Source organism: Arvicola amphibius, chromosome 1 (genome assembly GCF_903992535.2).
Source record: "Arvicola amphibius chromosome 1, mArvAmp1.2, whole genome shotgun sequence".
NCBI classification, from domain to species: domain Eukaryota; kingdom Metazoa; phylum Chordata; class Mammalia; order Rodentia; family Cricetidae; genus Arvicola; species Arvicola amphibius.
Window position 1 is genome coordinate 17,525,007 of NC_052047.1, and position 22,985 is coordinate 17,547,991.

Sequence of the window (22,985 nt, forward strand, 5' to 3'; positions counted from 1 at the left end):
GGCATCAGCAGACAAAAATAAGTGCAATAAGATCAAATCTTTTAAAAATGTGAAAAGAAAGAAATTAATATATGTGACCTATTCTCCAATGTCTTTCATATTAGCAAGTGTGTGATATAGGGCAGCTGTCACTGACCTGTGTTCACTTGCTTTTCAACGAAACTTTGTCATATTGTTCTTGAATAAGCAAACCTCTCAACTAGAAACTGTTTTCCAGAGCATTATTCACCATCCATTACATACCTTTAGTACGTATTTTGTTCACCTACTTATAAGATTTTTTTCAGAACTTACCAAAATCGTCTCTCAAATGTGTGAGAAAAGTATTTATAGATGTACCACGTGTGTTTGACTTTCATATTATTATGCTTCTGTCATAAACATATAATTATACAATTAAAGCAAAAGTTTTAGCATCAATAATGTAATGATATGAATGTACTACAGTAAAATAAATAAACAAATAAAACTTACTGTTAGTGTTCTTACACTGGGCCTTTCAACTGACATTATCTGGACGTGAATGTAGAGTTGAAGAGTACATGGAGTTGATTTGTTTAAGGAGAAATTTATCAACAAGTAGGGTATATAAACAAGGATCAAGAGATCAAATTTGGAAGGGTCAAAAGGTAGGAATCACATTGAAAGGTAGAACACTTTGCTGAGTCCATAAAATATGTATCCATCTAATAACACTTAAAAGAGAGAGAATTATTTAAAAAATATCATTTATTTTAAAAATATGGAGTCATATTTTTTATTTTTTTTTGCTAGAAAAGTGAAGAAATTTGTTCAGCATCTTCAGAAGTCTACAACAAATGACATCATGTTGAGCAACGTTTTGCTGTGGTCTCTTCAGATAAGTCTCCTAGGGATCAGTCTTGGCGGGAATGTTCTCATCTGGCCAATGGAAGGCAGTCACTGGCTAAATATTAAGATAATAATAGATGAACTCATAAGAAAAGAGCACAATGTGACTGTCCTTGTTGCCTCTGGTGCACTTTTCATCACACCGTCAACTAGTCCATCTCTGACATTTGAAATATATCCAGTGTCCTTTCGCAAGGAAAAGATAGAGAGTGTGATCAAGGATTTTGTTTTGACATGGCTGGAAAACAGGCCATCTCCTTCCACTATCTGGACCTTCTACAAGAAGATGGCCAGAGTCATTGAGGACTTTCATATGGTATCCAGAGGGATCTGTGATGGCGTTCTTAAAAATGAAAAGCTGATGGCAAAGCTGGCAAAAGGGAAGTTTGAAGTTCTGTTATCGGACCCAGTATTTCCTTGTGGCGATATCGTAGCTTTAAAACTGGGAATTCCATTTATCTATTCCTTACGCTTCTCTCCCGCCTCTACGGTGGAAAAGCACTGTGGAAAGGTCCCATTCCCTTCTTCCTATGTTCCTGCAATTTTGTCAGAGCTCACAGACCAGATGTCTTTCACTGACCGAGTAAGAAACTTCATCTCCTACCGAATGCAGGACTACATGTTCGAAACTCTGTGGAAGCCATGGGATTCCTATTATAGTAACGCTTTAGGTATGTAGCCATTCTAGCTCTATTTTTTTTTTTTTTTTTTTTTGGTTTTTCGAGACAGGGTTTACCTGTAGTTTCTAGAGCCTGCCCTGGAACTAGCTCTTGTAGAACAGGCTGGCCTCGAACTCAGAGATCCGCCTGCCTCTACCTCCCGAGTGCTGGGATTAAAGGCGTGCGCCACCACCGCCCGGCTAGCTCTATTATTGAAATATAAACATGGCTTCAATAAGTTCTTCTTTGTACACAAATCTATAATTTCAAGTTTGCATAGCAGTGCACTCATATACCCACATGTAAGAAGGAAAGAATGTTTTTAAACAAGCATGGGCTGTAGAATTATGGGACCAATTTACTAATTTTATGGACTTAATGTTTCAACCACTATATGAACAAAGTTTTAAGAAATAATTTGATTGCTAAATAAAACTAAATCTTATTTAGAATTTATATGGGATTAAAATTTGCCTAGATAGTTTAGTCTTGTGTAGAATACATCTGGAAGAAGTTACATATTTTATAAGCTTTTTCTTGTATAGATTGCCATCTACAAAAATTTTCTTATTATACATAGAGTCTCCAACTAGTGCTTAATAAAGACTAAGATAAAGGTCAAAGGCATTTGAAAGCTTTATTTGTTGTATGTGTACACAGCTAACTTAAGTAAAATAACAAAATGAAATATCTAATTATTTTACTTAATTACTTAAATGCAATGTAGTTTTTATTTGGTGAGTAATTGCAAATTTAATGTTATAAAACATGTATATTGATTACATAAAGTGTCTATAGTTAGTCTAAAAATCAAATTGTCTTTGCCCTTCTCTCATGTTTTTCTGAGGTTTGTTATTTATTCTTCACTAACCATGGATTTTTTTTAATATTCACCAGGCACTGTCTTAGATTAGAGATTGTCATTGGAATGATGTAAAGCCAGAGGCATTATGTTTATGAAGGGAATAATCTATTAATTATGCAGGAAGATACAGAAATAGGGTAGAGGAGATAGGCTTTGCTTGAATAATCAAAAGTGAGTGGCATTTTGAAAAGTTTTTAGATTTCACCAGGAAACAGTAAAGTAGCAAATATTAGTCTCCCTAAAAGCAATTATTGGACTGGAAATTGTGCCTAAATTGGGAACCAAAATTAGCATAATATATTCTGGCTATTAGGTGTGATTTACTATTAGTGTAGCTCAATATGAGAAATGGGAGAAACGAGAAAAATGGCAGAGATGACATGGTTGTTAATTCAGTGTGTGTGTGTGTGCGTGTGTGTGTGTGTGTATGTGTGAGTGGTGGCTTATGTACACATGTGTGACAGTGGGTACCTGTTCATGCCAGATGTAAGAGGAAGAAGTGGGGTTTTCTGTTCTGTCATTCTTTGCCTTATTCCTTTCAAAATTTATCACTGAACTGAACACATCACTAAACAGCAAATTTTCCACAGTTCTAGGGTTACAGACATATGTGGCCATACTCATGATTGTTTTCAAAGTGAGTGCTGGATTCTGCACTCAGGTCTTCACTCTTCTGTGCCAAGTGCTCCTTTCTACTGAACCATCTCTCTAGATCCAAATATATGTTTTAATATCTCCTGTAAGTTATACTAAGTGTTTCAGCTTGCAATTGTTTAGAGGGATTTGTTTTGACAAAAAAAAAAAACATGTTTTATTGAAATGGCTGGACATGCAGAGGTTGCGTGGAGAGCCTTGGGTCTTTACTACTTCCTCACTGCCGGAGCATTAGCAAGCCATTCTCAACTTTACAGTCATAGTTCTCATGATTACTACCTATCATACCTGTGAGATTATTTGTCACTTAGCCTTCCTCAGGATGAAGTTTCAGAATCACAAAGCCCATTGTTCTTTGTTTTTAAGTTAGTGCTGATTATAGAATCACACTATTCTAGACTGGGGACACGAGAAACTAATCTTTCTTAACAGTTTGTTCATGAGAAAACAATGAGGATTTAAGCAGATGTTCTTGATATACTGCATTGTGTTGCTAATTGAATTACCCTCTTCTCGCTCAAAATGCCTATATAAGTTTGTTTCTTACCAAGACATAGTAATCTGGTGATCTGAGCGAGATGAACACTCATTTTTAAAAGATCAGGTAAGAATAAAAAAACTGACATACTGGAGTAAGTACCTCATTTTAGTGCAATATATCAATTGATGTAGAATAGTAATAAGAATGATGCTGGCAATGGGTTTGGATCTCCTTCCAAAGAGTCATTGAATTTATCATCTGCTTTCCCCACTGTGCTAATGCAAGTTTTGTAATGGCCCCAAAGACATTCAGGCCTAAAACTGTCACAGCTGAGAAAACAAGCCAAATTTTCCAGATTACTTCTCTGTGAAAGAATGCAATGAGAACCACAGAGTGGGTTCTCAATCTTTGGTAATTACTAGGCATTGGATCTTACGATGTCAAAATAAAAATTATATGTTTTTCCAAATCATGACTATTTCATTAAAACTCATGGATCTGTATTGATAGTAGCTAGCAATAGTTAACTTATCCTATACTTAGGTATATATATATATATATATATATATATATATATATATATATATATATCTTTGTTATTTCACTGCTGAGCAAGAAAAAAAATAATTATTACAGATGAAAGTATTGAGATTCCAAAATATCAGGTTTGTTAAAGTAAAATCATACACTAATAACTTAAATAATTTTCAAATAAGTCTCCTGTACCTTCTTATTTTAGTATTTTGTTCTAATTTGTTTTTGATAACTTAATACACTGTTACTGTATTTATATCACCTCCCCCTCCCCCTTACCTTTCAACTCCTCCCACCTTCCCCCTCCTTCCCAGTCATGATTTCTTTGTCAAATATATATATATATATATATATATATATATATATATATATATATATATATATTGCTGAGTCCATTTAGCATTGCTTATATGTGCAAGTGTCCAGAGCTCAGTACTTGGGGTTTACAAACCAAGGCAGGAGCTCCTTACTAAAAGAGACTGGTTCTCCCTCTTTTGGGAGCTGTTAGCCACCTGTAGCTATTTATCTATGGGGTGGGACCATATTGAATTCTCCCCATCTATACCGTCATGTCAACTGATGCCATTATTCTGTTCTTATTTAGGTAACCATATTGGTGAGATTTCACGGATGCATTTTCCCTGTTGTGTCTAGGGACAATGTCTAGCAGCAGGGGTCCTGAATCCCTTGCTCTTACAACCTTCCCACCTCCTCTTCTCTTAATATCACTGAGGATTAGTTGTAGAGTGTATTGCAGTTATATCAGTTGATTTTGGAATATCTCAACATAATAAACTCATGGACAACATCATCTTAAATGCCAAAAACACAAAACAAAGCCTACTAAAATTTGTGTTTCTTTTTAATGTTGTTCTTGAAGCCCTAGCTAGAACAATAAGACACAGGCAGAAAATTAAGAGACCACAAGTAAGAAAACGAGTTAAGTTATCCCTATTTTAGATGATATTATAAGAGATCCCCAAAATTCCATCAGAAAATATAAAATGATCAATAGGTTCAGCATAAAAATATAAGTAGACATACAAATATAAGTTGCCACATATAGTGTGTAGTACCCACCAATAACATGAATGCTGGAAAAGAAATCATGGAAGACTATTATTCATAGTAGATTCAAAAATATATCAAAGAAACTTGATCTAGGAGATGAAAGAATTCTGCAATGAAAGCTGTGAATATCTGAAGGAAGAGATCGAAGAAAACACTAGAAGATGAAAAGATTCCCCATGCTCATGGATCAGTAGAATTAATATTGTAAAAAAGATCATGCTACCAAGAGCAACTTACAGATTCAATGCAATCCTAATCAAAATCCCCATGACACTCTTTTCAGAAATAGGAAAAACAAAACTAAATTAAAACTCATATGAAATCACAAAAAAACCCTGAATAGCCAAAATAATCTTAAGCAAAATAGAATATGCTGAGGGATTACCATACCAGACTCCAGAACTTTATCGTCCAATTTAAATTTAAGATAAAAATTTATCAGTTACTTAACACAGTTTAATTTGAACATTCTTAGATATTTTCTTTTAGTTTTTTGAAAACTTTGTAGTTCTGTCTTTTAGCTATTCTCTAATTTGCTGCATGAAGATTAATTACTCATGTTTTTGCTATGTCATTCACTATTCCTTAAGGAATACAGCTCTCTGGGGCTCTCTGATCGCTGAGGACTGTTGTCTGGGATATCTTTTCTAGCTCTAAGAGACTGCTCCAAACAGTCTCTAGCTGAAAATAAGAAAAAGGGTCTGCACATTTCAAATATGATTGTTTAAACTTAAAACAGGTAAATTTTATGCTTATTTTTATGGTATTTTCAGAAATGCCACCAAAATTTTGCAATATTTTAAGAAGAATATAATACAGATATCGCATAACAGTGAATTATAAAAAATCCATTATACATTAATATAAGTTTTATGCTCTGATCACTACAAAACAAGCAGGAATTTGAAGGAGCATCTTTTGTATATTTAGGATAATATATTATATATAATTATATAGTATAGTATTATGTATAAAAATTAATTGAGAAATTTGAAATACCAACAAAACTATTTTAACTAAATGCTGTATTCAAATGTTGATTTGAACCAGGTACTCATGGAGACTAATTAATTAATGTAAAAGAAAGATTTGGAAGTCAATAAATAATTTTATCTATCCAAGTGGCACTTTCATTATTAAATCAGACAGATTTAATACAAATTCTTCTCTTTCCAGTTACGTAAATTTAACTCCATCATATAATACCTACAAACATCAATAAATAAAATGTACTTACTTTATTTTAATTTGTAATTGTGAAATATTTTGGTAGTATATGAAACTAGGGATCAGAAGCCTAAGGCAATTCTCATAAAGATAAACACTTTATCATCTGAGTATAATTAATAAACAAAGAAATGTATACATCTATTGTTAACTAAATACAGTATTTCTTTATCACTACATAATAAAATTATTTTACTGCCCAGCAAGGATCATTTGAAACTCAAAAACTGACACTGAAAATTTCCTGTTTTAAACTCCCAAGTAATTTAGTGGTGCTGCCAATGACACTCTTTATGGACACCAATATGAGATATTTCACACTCTCATCTGGCTTCTGTAATTCAAAACTGAATTGTCTGCAGAGTACTACAGCAGTCTCCAAACTGAAGCTGTCTTTTCAAAAATTATAAAAAAATCACAATTCTAACAATGCATCATTCCCAGGTTTTCTTTCTCCTTCTTTGTGCTCCTCAGTTACTGAAGAACCTGGAATTTCAGGATTCAAGAGTAACTATGAAGTAACGTTGCATGCTAAATGTCCATATTTTAGCTTTGCTTTTTATGCTCTAGATTATATTATTTGTTATCATGGCTCTGTTTAAAAGCATCGAGATGAGTCTGACATTCCAAACTTATGTAACTGCCTTTGCTGGGTTCAGATTGGTTCAGAACTTCAAGTGGTACCACTAAACCCATCTCAAAAGCTAGATCACTAATTTAATCATTGGACTCTTTAATCTGCTAACATGGGAACTTTTATAGACTGTTAAAATCTTAAATAGTGTCATTCCTCTGAGAGAAGCAGCCTTCATGGTAGCTCTACAGAGACTGCTAACTTACAAAGTAATCTAACAAATTAGTTAGTTCTGTTGTCATTCATTTACACCAAGAAAAGTGAGGCTGAGAGGTCCAGATAATTCTCCAGCATCTTCAAACCTTCAAAGGATATAATGTTTTTGGTTGGGGCTTACTGTACTTTTGGCTTCCTCTTGTGTAGTCTCCTACACAGAGGTAAAACAGACCCTGTTTCAACAGCCTTCAAGGAACTGTGTTTTGAATTGTTTTAAATGTTGCATTATGTAGAAAAAAAGACTGTAACAAGGAAGTGAGAAGGAATTATAAGCAACTCAGATAAAAGGGGCATCCTCTACATAATGTTTAATAGCGTACCCCACTACCCAATCAATCTAAAACTTCTAAAAGTAGTGGTTGGAGGAAATAGTCAATAAATAGAAGGTTTTTCAGCTTTCTTCCTAAATGTGAATGATAATGCATGTTTGGCAGTGAGACAATAAAGTTATGAATATACTCCAAGTTGGATGACTTTGTCATATTAGTTTCAGGACTCAATTACAGTTCTCAATGAAGTGAAGGAAATAATGTTTGACATCCAATGTTGGAGAATCTAAAAAGATAATGTATACAGATAGCTTATATTGAGTACACATGATTTTATGAAGTGGATCTGGCATCACATAACACACAGACACACATTCATAATTTTTTTTCATTACACTTGGACTAGATTTCTTTTCTACCCACACTATAATCATGTTGATATATATTAAGTTCAGTTAAGTAAGTTCCTTCTTAACTTATATAACAGTTGATATATGAATGGGTGTAACTAGACTATCATATTCAATGTTATTTTACCTGAAATATACTTAAATACATTGAACTTTTCTTTTTAATCTTAAAAGACCCGCAGTAGACAGTTTCCCACAGTGGATTCCACCATGATTAAGAAGTTTTCCCAGCTCTATGTTTTTCATTTGGTTCTGACTGAAGTTGTCCTCAGCGGGAATGTGCTAATTTGGCCTACAGATGGCAGCCATTGGTTAAATATTAAAATCCTCCTTGAAGAATTGATTCAACGAAATCACAGTGTGACTGTACTGGCTACATCAGAAACGTTATTCATCAACTCCAGTCCTGATGACTTTATGCACTTTGAAGAGATTCCAGTTTCCTACAAGAAAAGCAATATAGATGAAATAATTGAACACATGATCGCCCTGTGGCTAGACCACAGGCCAACACCTCTCACCATGTGGACATTCTACAAAGAACTAGGAAAGCTCCTCGAGACTTTCTATCAAGTAAACATTCAGATCTGTAATGGTGTACTAAACAATCCCACACTAATGTCAAGACTTCAGAACCGTGGCTTTGATGTGTTAATAGCCGACCCAGTAACAATTTGTGGCGACCTGGTTGCTCTGAAATTGGGAATACCGTTTGTGTATACATTGCGCTTCTCTCCAGCCTTTACAGTGGAGAGGCACTGTGGGAAAATCCCAGCACCTATTTCTTATGTACCTGCAGCCCTGTCAGAGCTCACTGACCAGATGTCCTTTGGTGAAAGGGTTAAGAACACCATATCTTATCCTCTGCAGGACTATATATTTCAGTCCTACTGGGGAAGATGGGATTCATACTACAGCAGAGTTCTAGGTGAGTCTCAACATCTGTGTCATAATGACCACAGGTGCCTTCGTTCTTACTCATTCAGCTAAAGTTATCCACCTGCTGGATGAGCCACAATTGAGTGAATGTACATGGTATATCTCTACAAGTCTTTAATTACTTTTTTTTTGTTTAAGAAAAGTCTTCAAAGAATGTTTTAGTGGTAATGATTTGTGATGTAGGTGTGTCTTCTATCTATCTGTTGATTTCATTTGTTAATAAAGAAACTGCCTTGGCCAGCCCTTAGATGGGTGGAGTAGACAGAACAGGAAGAAGGAAGTGAGGTAGGTGGCTCAGACAATTTCCCCACCTCTCCTCTCTGGGGCAGACCTCCATGCCTCTCCTCAGGGAGACAGACGCAATGAAGCTCCAGCCCAAGATGGACGTACGCTAGAATCTTTCCGTTAAGACGCCATTCATGGTGCTACACAAATTATTAGAAATGGGTTAAAGCAAGATGTAAGAGGCTGAAAATAATGGGCAAGGCAGTCTATAAAAGAATACAGTTTCCGTGTAATTATTTTGGGTAAAGCTAGCTGGGTGGCAGGACTCAGCCCCGCCACTCCACTACAGATTTGTATGCAGTTTTCATCCACTGGAGAGAAAATATTCTTATTTAGTCAGTAGCTTTACAATGTTCAAATCGACATTCACATATCAATACATTCCCCTTTAGTAAGGTAAATTATGACATATCCACACAAACAAATAGAAAATATTATAACATATGATCTATCAATTCTTCAGCTTTTCTTTATCTGCAAAAAATACATTAGAAAACATAAAAGTTTATCATTGGAAAACCGACGTTTACATTCTAGTCTGCTGCTTGCCCTAAACATCTCAGGAGGGCTAGCCATCTCTACTCATGATGCATCTCTATCCCCTGTGTTTCTAAAGCCTTTTGGCCTTAAAGTTTCCTTATGAAAATCAGTCAGATAAAATAATGTCAAATGAGAAGGCCAGTTCTAGATGGTTGTTTATATTACACTCTTCCTGATACTCATGAGCTTACCTTCCACATTTTCTTTCTTTCCTGATGGCTTTTCTCCAGGTTTGTTAGTACTCAGGGGGATTAATTAGTTCACAGGTTAATACTGAATGCTGCCAGTGGCATTTTCTTTCAAAAGTTAGGTGCAAAACATTATCTTCTTACACACTTTTTGCTCTTTTCTACCTCCCTCTATTCTTTTCTTTTTCTTCCTTACCTCTTGTTTCATTTGCGTAAAGTAATATTTACTGAGCATAAAATAGGTACCTAAAATTTCCTACATATAAAAATATAATGTTTACAGCTTACAGTCAAAATTATATTATATGTAATATTATATACAAATAAATATTTAAGGCTGAACATACTTTAGACTATACTCTTCATTACCTCTTCAATGTCAGAGCCATAATTACATTTCCATGACGATCTGTACCTAAAATTAATACTGATCTGCAAAAGAAGGGGTAACACCATAGCTTTGTGTGTAAAGTATCTACTGTGCAAGCATGAGAACTTGAGTTCAATACCCAGAACATATATTGAAAACAAACAACAATGATGACAAATAAACAAAACCAGCAGTTCATGGTTGTGCATACTTGCAATACCGGTTCCCTGGAGTACTGCTGGTCACCCAGCCTATTTCATTTGGCAAGTTATTGAGAGACCCCATACCACCACTGACATCAAAAAGTAAACAGCACCTGAGAAATGACATCTGAGGTTGACCTCATGTACATGTACACAGACAGACGTAGAAGAGCAGTACATGACTTCACGTGTACATAGAGAGAGGTAAGCGGAGGCAATGGTGACCTCATATGCACATACATAGAGAGGCAAGCAGAGACAACAAGGCTTTATATGTACATACAAAGAGATACATAGAGAAGTAGAGGATTATTACAAGAAAAGTCATCATTTGGACATTATAGGACACCTACACTTATGAGCTCACTGTGATTGCAACGATATGGGCAAAGCCTGTGCTAGCCAAAGATGTACCGAATCTGAGTTGCTCGCAGGAGCTAGTCATGAAACCCCAGCCATAATCTGGAGCTATTGGCAATTGCTGACTGCTAGAAAAGGGAGTTTTCTCTGAGAGTGTAATAACTCTACAAGTTCCACTGGAATACAATGCCTTAATGTAAGTGTATTAAATCAACACAAATTTATCTTGAAGGATTTAAAAAACAAAACAGGACAAAATGTTGGGTGAGTGTGGAAGAGGATGGATCTGGAAAGAGTTTGGAAAAGGGTAAAAATGATCAATGCAGATTACATGAAACTTTCAAAGAACACACACACACACGCTAGGTGGGAGGTAGTTCTTACTGGAGCCCAGAAGACTAATGTGCATTTTTATATCTTTAGATGTAGTAAACTTATAAGTTCTAGTCTTTCTTGAATAACTGAATGTTTTAGCCACAAACCATATGGGGTTAATAGAAAATATTTCTAAAACTGCTCTTGCCCTGTATGGGAAAAGTAAAATTTAAAAAGAAAAAAATTTCAAAGCATGTGGCCTCTAGTATGACCTAAGTCTTTCCTCTTAAAGTCATAAGAATAGTACAATGCTCATGACAGTCTCTATAAATAGAGATTTCCCAACTTCTTACTTTACCTGATAATGATCTAGATTTACAAATCCGACCATTTGAGAAGTTGTTTGCTAAATACTTAAGTCCATTGTTTTTCTCAAGTTACCAAACTTCTTATTCTTTCTTCTGTGTGTACCTGTGCCATGGTGTGCAGGTGGAGGTTGTAAAGCAAGTTTGTGTAGGGCATCTCCCCTTCTGCCAAGCAAGTGCTGGGGACTGAATTCTTGTCCTTTAGCTTGGTGGCAAGTACTTTTGTCCACTGAACCATATCACTAAACATCCCTGAACAGGAAATATTTTAGTAGGAGTACAATGTCCAAAACTGGTACTATGTAATAACTTCCCTTAGCAATTAGGTAATTTTGCAGTGTTATCAATACCCAGTGTGAATAAGCTGATAGTGGAAGAAAAGAACTGCATTATTTTTATATTATTATTCTGAACATACGAGGTTTCGTAAAGTATTCACTTCCTACAGTTTCCATTATAATGTTATTCTTCTATTCCTTATGGGGAAAGTGGAATATATATATATATATATATATATATATATATATACACATACATATATGCCAAAAAGTAACAGTTGACTGTAATGCATTGTACACCATAACATTTTGTTAAGGACACAGATCTTTAAGCTCCTTTTCATACAGACAATGATAATAATCTTCAAATAATACTAAAGGCAAGAGGAAACTCTCTGAAGTAGTGGATATATTCTGACTCAGACTGCTATGATGGCGGCATGGCTTCAAACCAATCAAACTGAACATGCATAAGAATCTTATTAATTATAAAATGTTTCACAAAAATAAGTGTTAAAGCTTAAAGTAAGTTTCATCAAATGTGTTGTAAACAAACATTATGAGATAAAATAGTAATGTTTGATATACCTTCTTTAAGTCTAGTGACTTTGGTTTATGAAGTTATATTTTTATAAGAACCTTCCTTCTCATCTTGAGTTGATTTAAGTGGGATACAGATATTTTATATTTTCAACATTGCTGGTTTTATTTATTCATGTTTGGATAGATGTTTGTATCCATAAATTATTGTAGACTTTGAGCATGTAGAACATCAAATATTCTAGGCTGACCTCTCCTATTGTAGCTAAAGTTCTGTACCTGTCAGAGATGTTTCTTTCTTTATTCGGCCCGGTAAAAAACAACAAGCTTCATTACTTATAAGTGTGTTAGAGAAATATATGCACAGAAGCACATTTGTCTAGTGCTCTCTTTGGGAATGATTCTGTTCACTGTTTCAATGTGTATAAATTTAATGATAAATGTACCCTAGTTAGAAAATATGGATTTTATAGCCCTATTTGTTCATGAGGTTTGAAGGAATAAATATGTATCACCTTGTGGTGATATTGGTTTCTCACTATTGAAGAAAATATTTAGACATAAGCAGAGAATAAATATATTTACATGTGCACTCAATCCTTTTTTTGTCTTGCAAAAATGCCTCAACACCATGAGAAATGAAAATGGGCAGTAAGAATACCTGTCTTTTAGATTCTATCTCTCAACAAAGTGAAATCCTAGTCTATGAAGAAAATAATGATTTTAAGGTTTAAACTCTGAAAGTAAAAGGTGACCCTGAAATATTTTCTGAAATTTAGCATTGAGGAAAGTAGTATCATATAATGGAGAAATCAATGTGAAAAAAGAAAAAAATCGAATATTACTTAAATAATTGTAATACTTGAATAGAATACAAAATAAAATAAATCAATAGAAATATACACAAATTGAAGAAGCTAGCTCCCACTAAATTTCAATTCATAAATATAACAATAAGAAAATAAATTTATGCATATTTATTTGATGTGAAACTGTATTATTAGCATTTAATATTAGCCAGCGCATACTAATATTAACCAATAGGCATATATATTTAAATGGTCTAATTTCATGAGTAAAGGGTTTATAGGTGCTATACATAAACAGTAACTGACAGATTTCTCTCCTTTTGGTGCATTTATAAGTCTGGAAGTTAATGTCTGACTTGCTTCATACTTAAATTGCCACTGAATTGAATTGCAGAGCAGGTTGAGGAGACACAGCAGTGATTTTTCAGAAATGAACCATGACAATTTTGTTGCTGTGGCTCTGCTTGCTGTCCTCCTGCTGTGGCTCTGCTGAGGCTCTGTTGTGTCTCTGCCATGGGTCAGTTGTGCTTCTGCTGTGGCCCTGCTGTGGCTCTGCTGTGGCCCTGCTGTGGCTCTGGTGTGCTCTGTTGTGCTTCTGCTGTGGCCCTGCTGTGGCTCTGGTGTGGCTCAGCTGTGGCTCAGCTACACTTCTGCTCTGACTCTGCAGATTATAGTTTTTTTTTTTTTTTGACAAGGCCATGGAGTGCATCTAGGATATGAACCATTGACACAACCTGAATCCTCTTCTCAATGAGATCATGGAGAGAAGACAGAGGTGACAGTTCTGACTTATCAGACTATTCTCCCAGATCACATTACATCAGGTGTTCTGCACTGGACTTTGAAAGAACCCCTATGCCCTGTGAGAGCGAGATCACTGAACATTCACTATGTGAGCTTACAGACCTAGCTTGAATTCAATGCCAATTTTGCCACTTTGCCAGCAGCAGGACACCTGCATTATATCTTTCTTCCAGCAACTGGGAAGTGTGAAGTTCTCACCAGACTGCTCTGTCCTTCCGTGAAATATAATAGATGTGATTAAAATACATAAAGCTACAAGTGAATGTCAATTTAATAGAAAATGCCTTTTATCACTATTTTTAGGTCTCTGTTTTGTCAATTTCATAAATTGTGAATTGATTTTTATGTGGTTGACTGTTTTATGTATCTGGTTAAACTGAACTTAGCACAATTTATGACTTTTAGAAATTTATTTCTCTTATTTTTATAACTAATATATTATTATATCATTTTCACACTTTCCCTTTTCACTTAAATCCCTTCCATATATGTCCTTCTGATCTCTTTCAAAATCCTGACCTGTTTTTCATTAATTATAGCACATACATATGTATATGCTTGTGCCTGTTGTATTTCTAAATACATAAATACAGTATGCTTGATCTGTATAATGTTACTTGAATATGTGTTCAGGGCTGACAGCTTGGTAGAGGATTACCACTTATGCCACTGGAATCCTCCTCTCTGGGAAAGACTATTTCTGCTACTTTCAGCATTACCAACAGTTCTTTGTGTATGGTTGAGGCCTCCAGGTCTTTCCCCTATCCACTTAGGCATGTCTATGGTTGTTGTCCGTGTTCAGCTGACGAGTGAGTACTCTTGTTGATAAGACTTACACTGCAGCTTTCTGATATTACTAGGAACTGCAGTTTCACAGCAAACTCCCTCATCCTTTGGCTCATACAATCTTTCTGCACTCTTAGTACATTAAAAGTATGAGTTACTAAATTATTTACTAACAAGCATAAATATTTAATCAATTTTTTTATTGTTATGGGCTTCATATTTATAACCATGAATCACTGCTTGGGTGTGTGTGGGTATATGTGTGCATGCCTATGGTGCTATGTGTGGATGTGTGTGAAGGCTGGAGGGCATTGACTGTTCTGTCTTAACAATCTCACCATAATTATTAAGACTGATTTTCAATGGAATTCAATTCTGATTTGGCTAGTCTGGTTATAAAATGAATTCTAGGTATTCATTTCTCTGTAAATCCACAGAACTGAGATTACAGGCTTGGGCTACTGACAGCTTTTTATTGACCTCTAAGAATACAAGTCCAGAGAATCTTGCTGTGGGACAAATATGATACCAACTGTGTCATCTCCAAGATCCATGTATGGCTGCTTTCACATAGATTTCAGCAACTATTGTAATTGTCATATCAATCATTAAAAATTCTCCTCATGAAATTGTCTTAAAGGCTAGAAGTACTCATAAGGTAAAGAAGCAAGGGATATAAACACTCTGATGGTGGAGGTGTGAGATGGTTTTAATGCACTGCCTGGAAACTCCAAGCTCAGTATCCTTGAGCAATGATTATTTGCTACATAGCTATATGATTAGGCTGTGTGAGTCCATGCGTGTTACAAACTAATGCTAAATCGTGACCATTGAAAGTCATATCTACCCTGCTTGCACAAGATCAACAGGTTTATGTAAATAGATTTTCATCATGTATTTCTTTTCTCACTTGCAGCAAATGTTTTCTTTTTAGTTAATATTAGTAATTTATAATATAGATGTCTTCTCTAAAAGGTTCTTGAAAGTAGTATGTAATATTTTTCTAGTTGCATTATTTATTTATTTATTTATTTATTTATTTATTTATTTATTTATTGGTTTTTCAAGACAGAGTTTCTCTGTAGCTTTGGAACCTGACCTGGAACTTGTTCTTGTAGACCAGGCTATCCTCAAACTCACAGAGATCCACCTGCCTCTACCCCTTGAGTGCTGGAATTAAAGGCATGTACCACCACTGCCTGGCCCATTATTTTTTCTTAACGGTAAATGTTAAGAGAGGTATTGGCAATCCCTATATTTGTATCTCACATCTCTAAGTTTATTGTATTGAGAGAATTAATCCAGATTTCCTGATTATGAAAATGGTGATAAATCATTTGCAAAAAGGTACTCATCTAACATAATGCTGAAAGCAAGACTATGACCCTGTGCATAATAGAACTTTTTTCCTAGTTAGAGACTTTACAACAACTGAAGAGTGTCAAATAGTTTAGAGGATGCAAATAATCTCTCTACTGCTACTTACTGGAGAACATGGATCTTTGTGGAATTCATCTGCACTTGTAACTACACTTATATTTTTATTGCTTTATTGTTTGGAGATAGTATTTGCATATTGTCTTTCTTTCACTTTCCCAGGTTTGGCTCTTTTTCATTTCTCTCCTTCTCTTTTAAAATATTGCCATGATAAGCATCCTAGAAGATGTAAGTTTTATTTCCAATAGCTGGTAATGAAATGTAGGATACATTTTTACTTGGCAAACTTGAGTGCAAATTTTCTCCATGCAATATTATGTGTACTCTCCAGGAAAACCCACCACATTATGTGAGACTATGGGGAAAGCTGAGATTTGGCTGATGCGAACATATTGGGACTTTGAATTCCCTCGTCCATATTTACCTAATTTTGAGTTTGTGGGAGGACTGCACTGCAAACCTGCCAAGCCTTTACCTAAGGTAGGTCTCTGGAGGGTAAGACCTTAGGAGCTGCAAGACATGATAGTTGATTTTCCCTCTGAAGTTAACAGCTTTAATAGCCGAGATGCATTGCTGAGTAGCTCTAATGTGTTAGGAGAAATTATCGCTGTCATCACACTTGCTCTGTTTGAACTATATTGGGTCATTTGGACTTGAGAATTTAAGCTTAGATTGGATCTGGAGGAGAGCAGAAGTGGTGAGGAGCTGGGAGGAGTGGAGGGAAGAGAAACTGTGGAGGGATGTATTGTATGAGAGAAGAATATATTTTCAATAAAAATTTAAAAGAAACTAAACGGAAAAAGAACACAAAAGGTGGTGTATTAAAATTTCTGTGTTTCTATCGTGCGGATACTGCAGTGGGGGATGGAAAAGTCTAACTATGGTTGGATCACCACGGGACTGCCAAAGTCTTCCTTGTGTGCCACAATAAGCTGTGAACACCTTCCCCAACTGTTTGATAGAGAAACGGTTCGTGGAAAGTCCTGATGAATTAATTGTTCAGGACTTGATGAGTAAGAACAGTCACATGTGAGGGGTCCTCAGAATCAGGCAGGGCACATATACCTTAGTCCCGTGGATTTAATAGACAAGGTGGTGACCTGTAGTGTCATAGTAATGACAGGTATGGAATCTCCAGGAACTGATGATGATGAGACGGCTTTAGGTTTTAGCGTAATCTCTTCGAGAAGATGAAGGGATATTTTAGATGATTATTAGAGAACATTTGGTTTGATCAACCAATAACATTTGATGCATATTGAGAATCATCTACATGGAGTAAAAATAAGAAAATGGCTAGACAGATTCAAATATTATAGCAGTTATACAATCATTGCATTAGGATTATTTGGGTTTATCAGGCATGATAATAATTCTAAAGCCTTGCTTTCTGGCTTTAATTATGTACATTCAAGTAAACAAACCTTGTATTTTCAGACTTTGTGAATTACATGTCATCTTAATAAGAGAGGAGTTGGCCCCATTTTCTGGTCCCTTCTATGGTGATTTGGAGTCATATTGGTTCTTGTGTATACTCTATGCATTTTTTTTCAGAAACATTTCCTGATACAGTTACTATCAGTATTATATGATATGGGAAAGACAAAGCTAAAAATTTCTTTGACCTTGAGTGCCATGTTTTGTACATAGAACTGTAAATGAACAAAATCTCACCTAATGAATCTACACAATTTCAATATGACATTATGTTTGCAGGAAATGGAAGAGTTTGTCCAGAGCTCAGGGGAACATGGTATTGTTGTGTTTTCCCTGGGGTCAATGGTGAAAAACCTGACAGAAGAAAAGGCCAGTCTCATTGCCTCAGCCCTGGCCCAGATTCCTCAGAAGGTCAGTACAACCCCAGATCCTGGGGACCAGAACTTCTTTGGACTGATGGGATGTTCAATGGGTAGTGGTGTTTTCTGGAAATCTGAAGCTGAAATCTGTAAGCCACTAAACACAACTAGTGCCGGCTTTCAATATTACTGATAGAACATATAAATGATGTTTTCTTTGTTCATTTGCCTTATGATGTAGTTATTATGAAAATATAGACTTCTATGGACATTTTCTCTATATAGGATAGAGAAGAAAACATTAGGCCACTTCTAAAATCATTTGGGCTGGACTGACTGCCACTGGATAGTTGAAATTTAGTTTACCAGCTTGCTTTTGAAAAGAAAAAGATCATACACCCTTCAGAAAGAATTCATGCTAAAAACTATACTCCAACTTTTTGAATCCTGTTAAGACAATATGAAAATTTTGGCATTTTTGCAAGTAAGAGCATCAAGTCTATTATTCTTTCTAAATCAAATATTCTACAACCCAAATCCAAATATTATTTTAAAATATAATTATTTTTATAATTCATGGCACTCAGTTAACCTTAGTATTTATCATTATCATTCTTCCACTCATCTCTACTAATTCCTATTCATGGAATAATCTATAATCAGTCATGTATTGATCAGTGTTCATATGATTGCATAAAGGTAATATGCTGATCAGCATCTTAAAAAATTTATATTTTATGCCTACACTTGTCTCTTTCTCTTTTTTGTTTAGAAATTAAAATCTTGCCTCATTACTCCAAAAATACATTTTTAAAAAATGACATGTAGACATGCCATATCTAGTTCTCTCTAAAAAAAAAAAAAATAATAAAATAAAGCCGGGCAGTGGTGGCGCACGCCTTTAATCCCAGCACTCGGGAGGCAGAGGCAGGCGGATCTCTGTGAGTTCGAGGCCAGCCTGGTCTACAAGAGCTAGTTCCAGGCCAGGCTCTAAAAATGCTGCAGAGAAACCCTGTCTCGAAAAACCAAATAAATAAATAAATAAATAAATAAATAAATAAATAAATAAATAAATAAATAAAAAATAAATAAAATAAAACAAAAAATGGAAGAATGGTATAAGCATTGAGATAGACATAAAATGGTAATAGAGTAAGATAAGGGAAAGGGGAAGAAGAAGAAAGGAAGATAAGAAAAGGAGGAGGAAGAAAACATGAAGGAAGCAGGAAGAAAAGATGACAGTAAACAAACACTGGCCTTCAAAGGAGGCCATCACCTGGAAGCACCACATTCAAGAGGTGACAGCTTGGGCCACCAAGTTACAAGGAAGTATTTAATGTATCTCGCATTTGCGTTTGTTTCAATAATTTGCACTCCATATTCTGATTTGCTAAAATATATCTATTTGTGCCGCGCACATTGCCCCCGTGTCAAGTTCCATATGCTTGAACCCAGTTTACGAGCTTCGGGTAAGGGGGCTGGAGGTTAAAATACACAGACACACACAGACAGAGAGACAGAGAGACAGAGACACGGGTCATCCTTGAATTCCCCAAGAATGCCCTCTTTATTCTGTTCAGGGGCAGATTATATAGAGATAGCCACGCCCCAGGCAACCCACCAGAAGCCAGTCTCCTGCCATCAGGAACTCCTGAAGGTCTCCTGCTCAAAGCAGCTGTAGGCACTCAGATCAGGGGATTACAAGAAATTCAGGATCTGGGGTCTCACTGCTCCCAACATATTTGTGTTCTCATTTATTTCTAATGATATTTCAGTAATAAATTTCAAAATACTAATCTATGCTTAATAGACCAGTAGTAGAAGCCATTGTCCTATTCTATCTCAGTGTTTGCAAATGCCCACCTCAGTAACCCCCTTCTCAGATACCACCTAAAGTATGGACACCACTTGTTCCCAATAACTCACTGCCTTAGCAACGTGTGTCTTTACCTATAATATCTCAGCATTGTCTTCCACAGGTTTTGTGGCGATACAAAGGAAAGATACCAGCAACTTTAGGATCCAATACGAGGCTGTTTGATTGGATTCCCCAAAATGACCTTCTTGGTGAGACTCTGGGGCCAGAAAAATCTCTATAGTTAAGAAAAAAAATTAAGCAATTGCTTAGCTTTGAGTAAGTTGACAACATCCAATAATTTTTAATTTTTACATATTACTTCAAGTTTTCCTTTTGTGGTAGTACTGGGTATTTATCCTAGGGTAGCATCACGCAAATCAAATGCTCCACTGTTGAGCACAATACAGCACTTCACATCCAGATTTAAGGTGGATGTAAATTGTACAGGTCCACAGAGTACCCATGCCCTAAAGGATATTTTTAAAATCTCATTGGTTTTCATGTTTCCCTCAGATGCGAGACATTACCACTTCATTAATACCTTCCCAAACAATGAAGAAGAGTTAATTTCCCCTTTCTCTGGGAGTGTAATTTCCTGATGTAGAAATGTCTCACATGCTCAACATTTATAGAAAATGCTGCCTTCTACTTCCGAATTTTTGCTAACTAATTAGCCTAAAACCTATACTCACTCCTTCATTTGTCCTCAAAACAGGACATCCCAAAACCAGAGCTTTTATCACTCATGGTGGAACAAATGGAATATATGAGGCCATTTACCACGGGATCCCCATGGTGGGAGTTCCCATGTTCGCTGATCAGCCTGACAACATTGCTCACATGAAGGCCAAAGGAGCAGCTGTGGAGGTGAACATGAACACAATGTCAAGTGCAGATTTTCTCAACGCTGTGAGGACAGTCATTAATGATCCATCGTAAGTGTTGAACCGTGTAAAGCCCTGTCTGTAATGTCTGATGGATGGACTGTCCATCATTTGGAATGTTTCTACAAATTACACATTTTGAATTTAGTTTAGAGTCAAGTAACCAGGGACAATGTAAACACTGCTTGTTTCATTTTCAACTACTGAGGTTATACCATAAAAATTGAAAATAAATCTACTTTAAAAATTCAGTCAATATACCTTCCAAATATAATAATATTAGCATGTATTCTCATGTAGTTTTTATTTTATAGAATTATAAATAAGAAGTTAAGCATTATAAACCATTCCGTATCTACAAAATGGAAAAGGTAATGTGTTCAACATTACCCATGCATACATAACTATTAACATGGTGTTATCAAACATTAATGTCAACATTTAATTCTGAGTATTCTATTATTGCATAAACAGTATAAAACTCTTAATTCAGGAACTGAACTGAGGTTTAGAAATATCAGTAATTCTTGGAATGAGCTATTGTGTTTCATAAATGTTGACCTTGCACTATATTCAACCTCACCATTATGAAGATTTTAATTGCTGATAACTTGGTTCATTTTATTAAAAATTAAAATAGGAAAGTTTATGATTCTCTTCAGCTCGACTCCGCAGAATGTTCACTAGATTTGTTGCTAGATTTTAAAATCACGTAGGCAAGAAAATAGAATTACAACTACTGTCAGAAAGCTTCACCTACATATTAAAATACAAGTCATTTGAAACATCACATGAACTCCAACCCTAATGGTACTTCTGTTTTATCTGAGATTGAAAGGATGTGCTATTTATATTCCATTCTCTAATTTCACAAGATATTAAAAACATGAAAGATTATATATGAATATGTAAATGTTGATTTTAGTTACTTAGAATATTTTGACAGTAAAACTATGTTTTTATATACAAGGTGATGTGTATGGTATGTGAATGTGGTCATTAACTATCCTGTCTCATTTATAATAAAATTTCAGGTTTTTTGGTATTCATAAAAGTATTAAAATCAAACATGTAATTTTAGTCTCTAACATATAACTTAAATTCTCTACTGAAAAATCTTAACCAAAAATTTGATTCATAAATATAAAATCATTTACATAAAATCCACTGGAATGAACATGTAAATTACTATATTTGGGTAATAACTACAGTCAACACAACTGAAAAGAAGTAAATATTTTTAATATAATATTTTTATTCTTTGAGAATTTTATACACATAGATAGATAGATAGATAGATAGAAAGATAGATACAGACATACATAGATATATTTATATATAAATATATGAAATTCTGATCAAACCCATCTCATACCCTTCCCCTACCTCTTCTCAGATCCACTCCTTCGCACTTCTTGTCTAATTTTTTTTTTTATTAAGCCACTGAGTCTTATTTGTGCTGCACACACACCCATGGATTTGGGTTTATCCCCTGGAGCACTGTTAACACACAAGGAGTAAAACCTTTAAAGAGAGACTTGCCCTTCCTTACCAGCTACCACCTGCCCACAGCTCCTCCGCCATTGTACACAAAGAAGAACGGATGTGGATAAGACCCCACAGTGGCTCTTGAAAACCCAGTTCCTCTCACTTTTCTCTACTTCTAAGGATGTCTTCAAACTAAAAAAGAAACTTCTTCCCTAACCACATTACTGTCCTCATCTCAATGAACGGACTCTGGAACTTTATCCTATGATCAAACCTAAGTGAAATTTATAAATTCTCCACTAGTTATTGAGAAACTTCAAGGGAAAACATAGGTTGCATTACAGATACTAAGTTCTGTACTTGATATGGTTTGGTTTTTTTGTTGTTTTGAGACTGACTGACCTGCCTGGCTCTGGATCCTGTTTGAAAAAAGGTCAAAGTGTTAGGTCCTGTGTGTAAAAAATTAAATCTATTAGCTAAACACATGTCACATAATCACTTTAAAAAAATTAAACACAAAACAAATGTCTGTTTGTGTATTTTTTTCAAGTTATAAAGAAAATGCCATGAGACTATCAAGAATCCACCATGACCAGCCAGTGAAGCCCCTGGACAGAGCTGTCTTCTGGATCGAGTTTGTCATGCGCCACAAGGGAGCCAAGCACCTTCGTGTGGCAGCGCATGACCTCAGTTGGTTTCAGTACCACTCGCTGGATGTGATTGCTTTCCTGCTGGCTTGTGTGGCATCGGCTATATTCTTGGTTGCAAAATGTTGTTTGTTTGTATTTCAAAAGTTTGCTAAGACAAGAAAGAAGAAAAAAAGAGACTAGACCAAGGAAAAGACAAGAAA

The 22,985-nt window shown here is 35.3% G+C and overlaps 1 protein-coding gene across 5 annotated transcripts; it reads left to right on the top strand.

Annotated features, from left to right (window-relative positions):
• The first annotated feature begins 826 nt into the window (after positions 1-826).
• On the top strand, positions 827-22,965 carry LOC119817029 (UDP-glucuronosyltransferase 2A1). Of its 5 annotated transcripts, XM_042055280.1 has the most exons (7): positions 827-1,541; positions 8,189-8,818; positions 16,441-16,589; positions 17,826-17,957; positions 19,885-19,972; positions 20,479-20,698; positions 22,686-22,965. In XM_042055280.1, exons 1-7 carry the CDS (start codon positions 827-829, stop codon positions 22,963-22,965), a joined length of 2,214 nt encoding a protein of 737 aa, XP_041911214.1. The 5 variants fall into 5 exon arrangements, with proteins under 5 accessions (XP_041911214.1, XP_038190122.1, XP_038190139.1 ...); XM_038334194.1 differs by lacking the exon at positions 17,826-17,957; XM_038334211.1 differs by lacking the exon at positions 8,189-8,818.
• Positions 22,966-22,985: the final 20 nt, after the last annotated feature.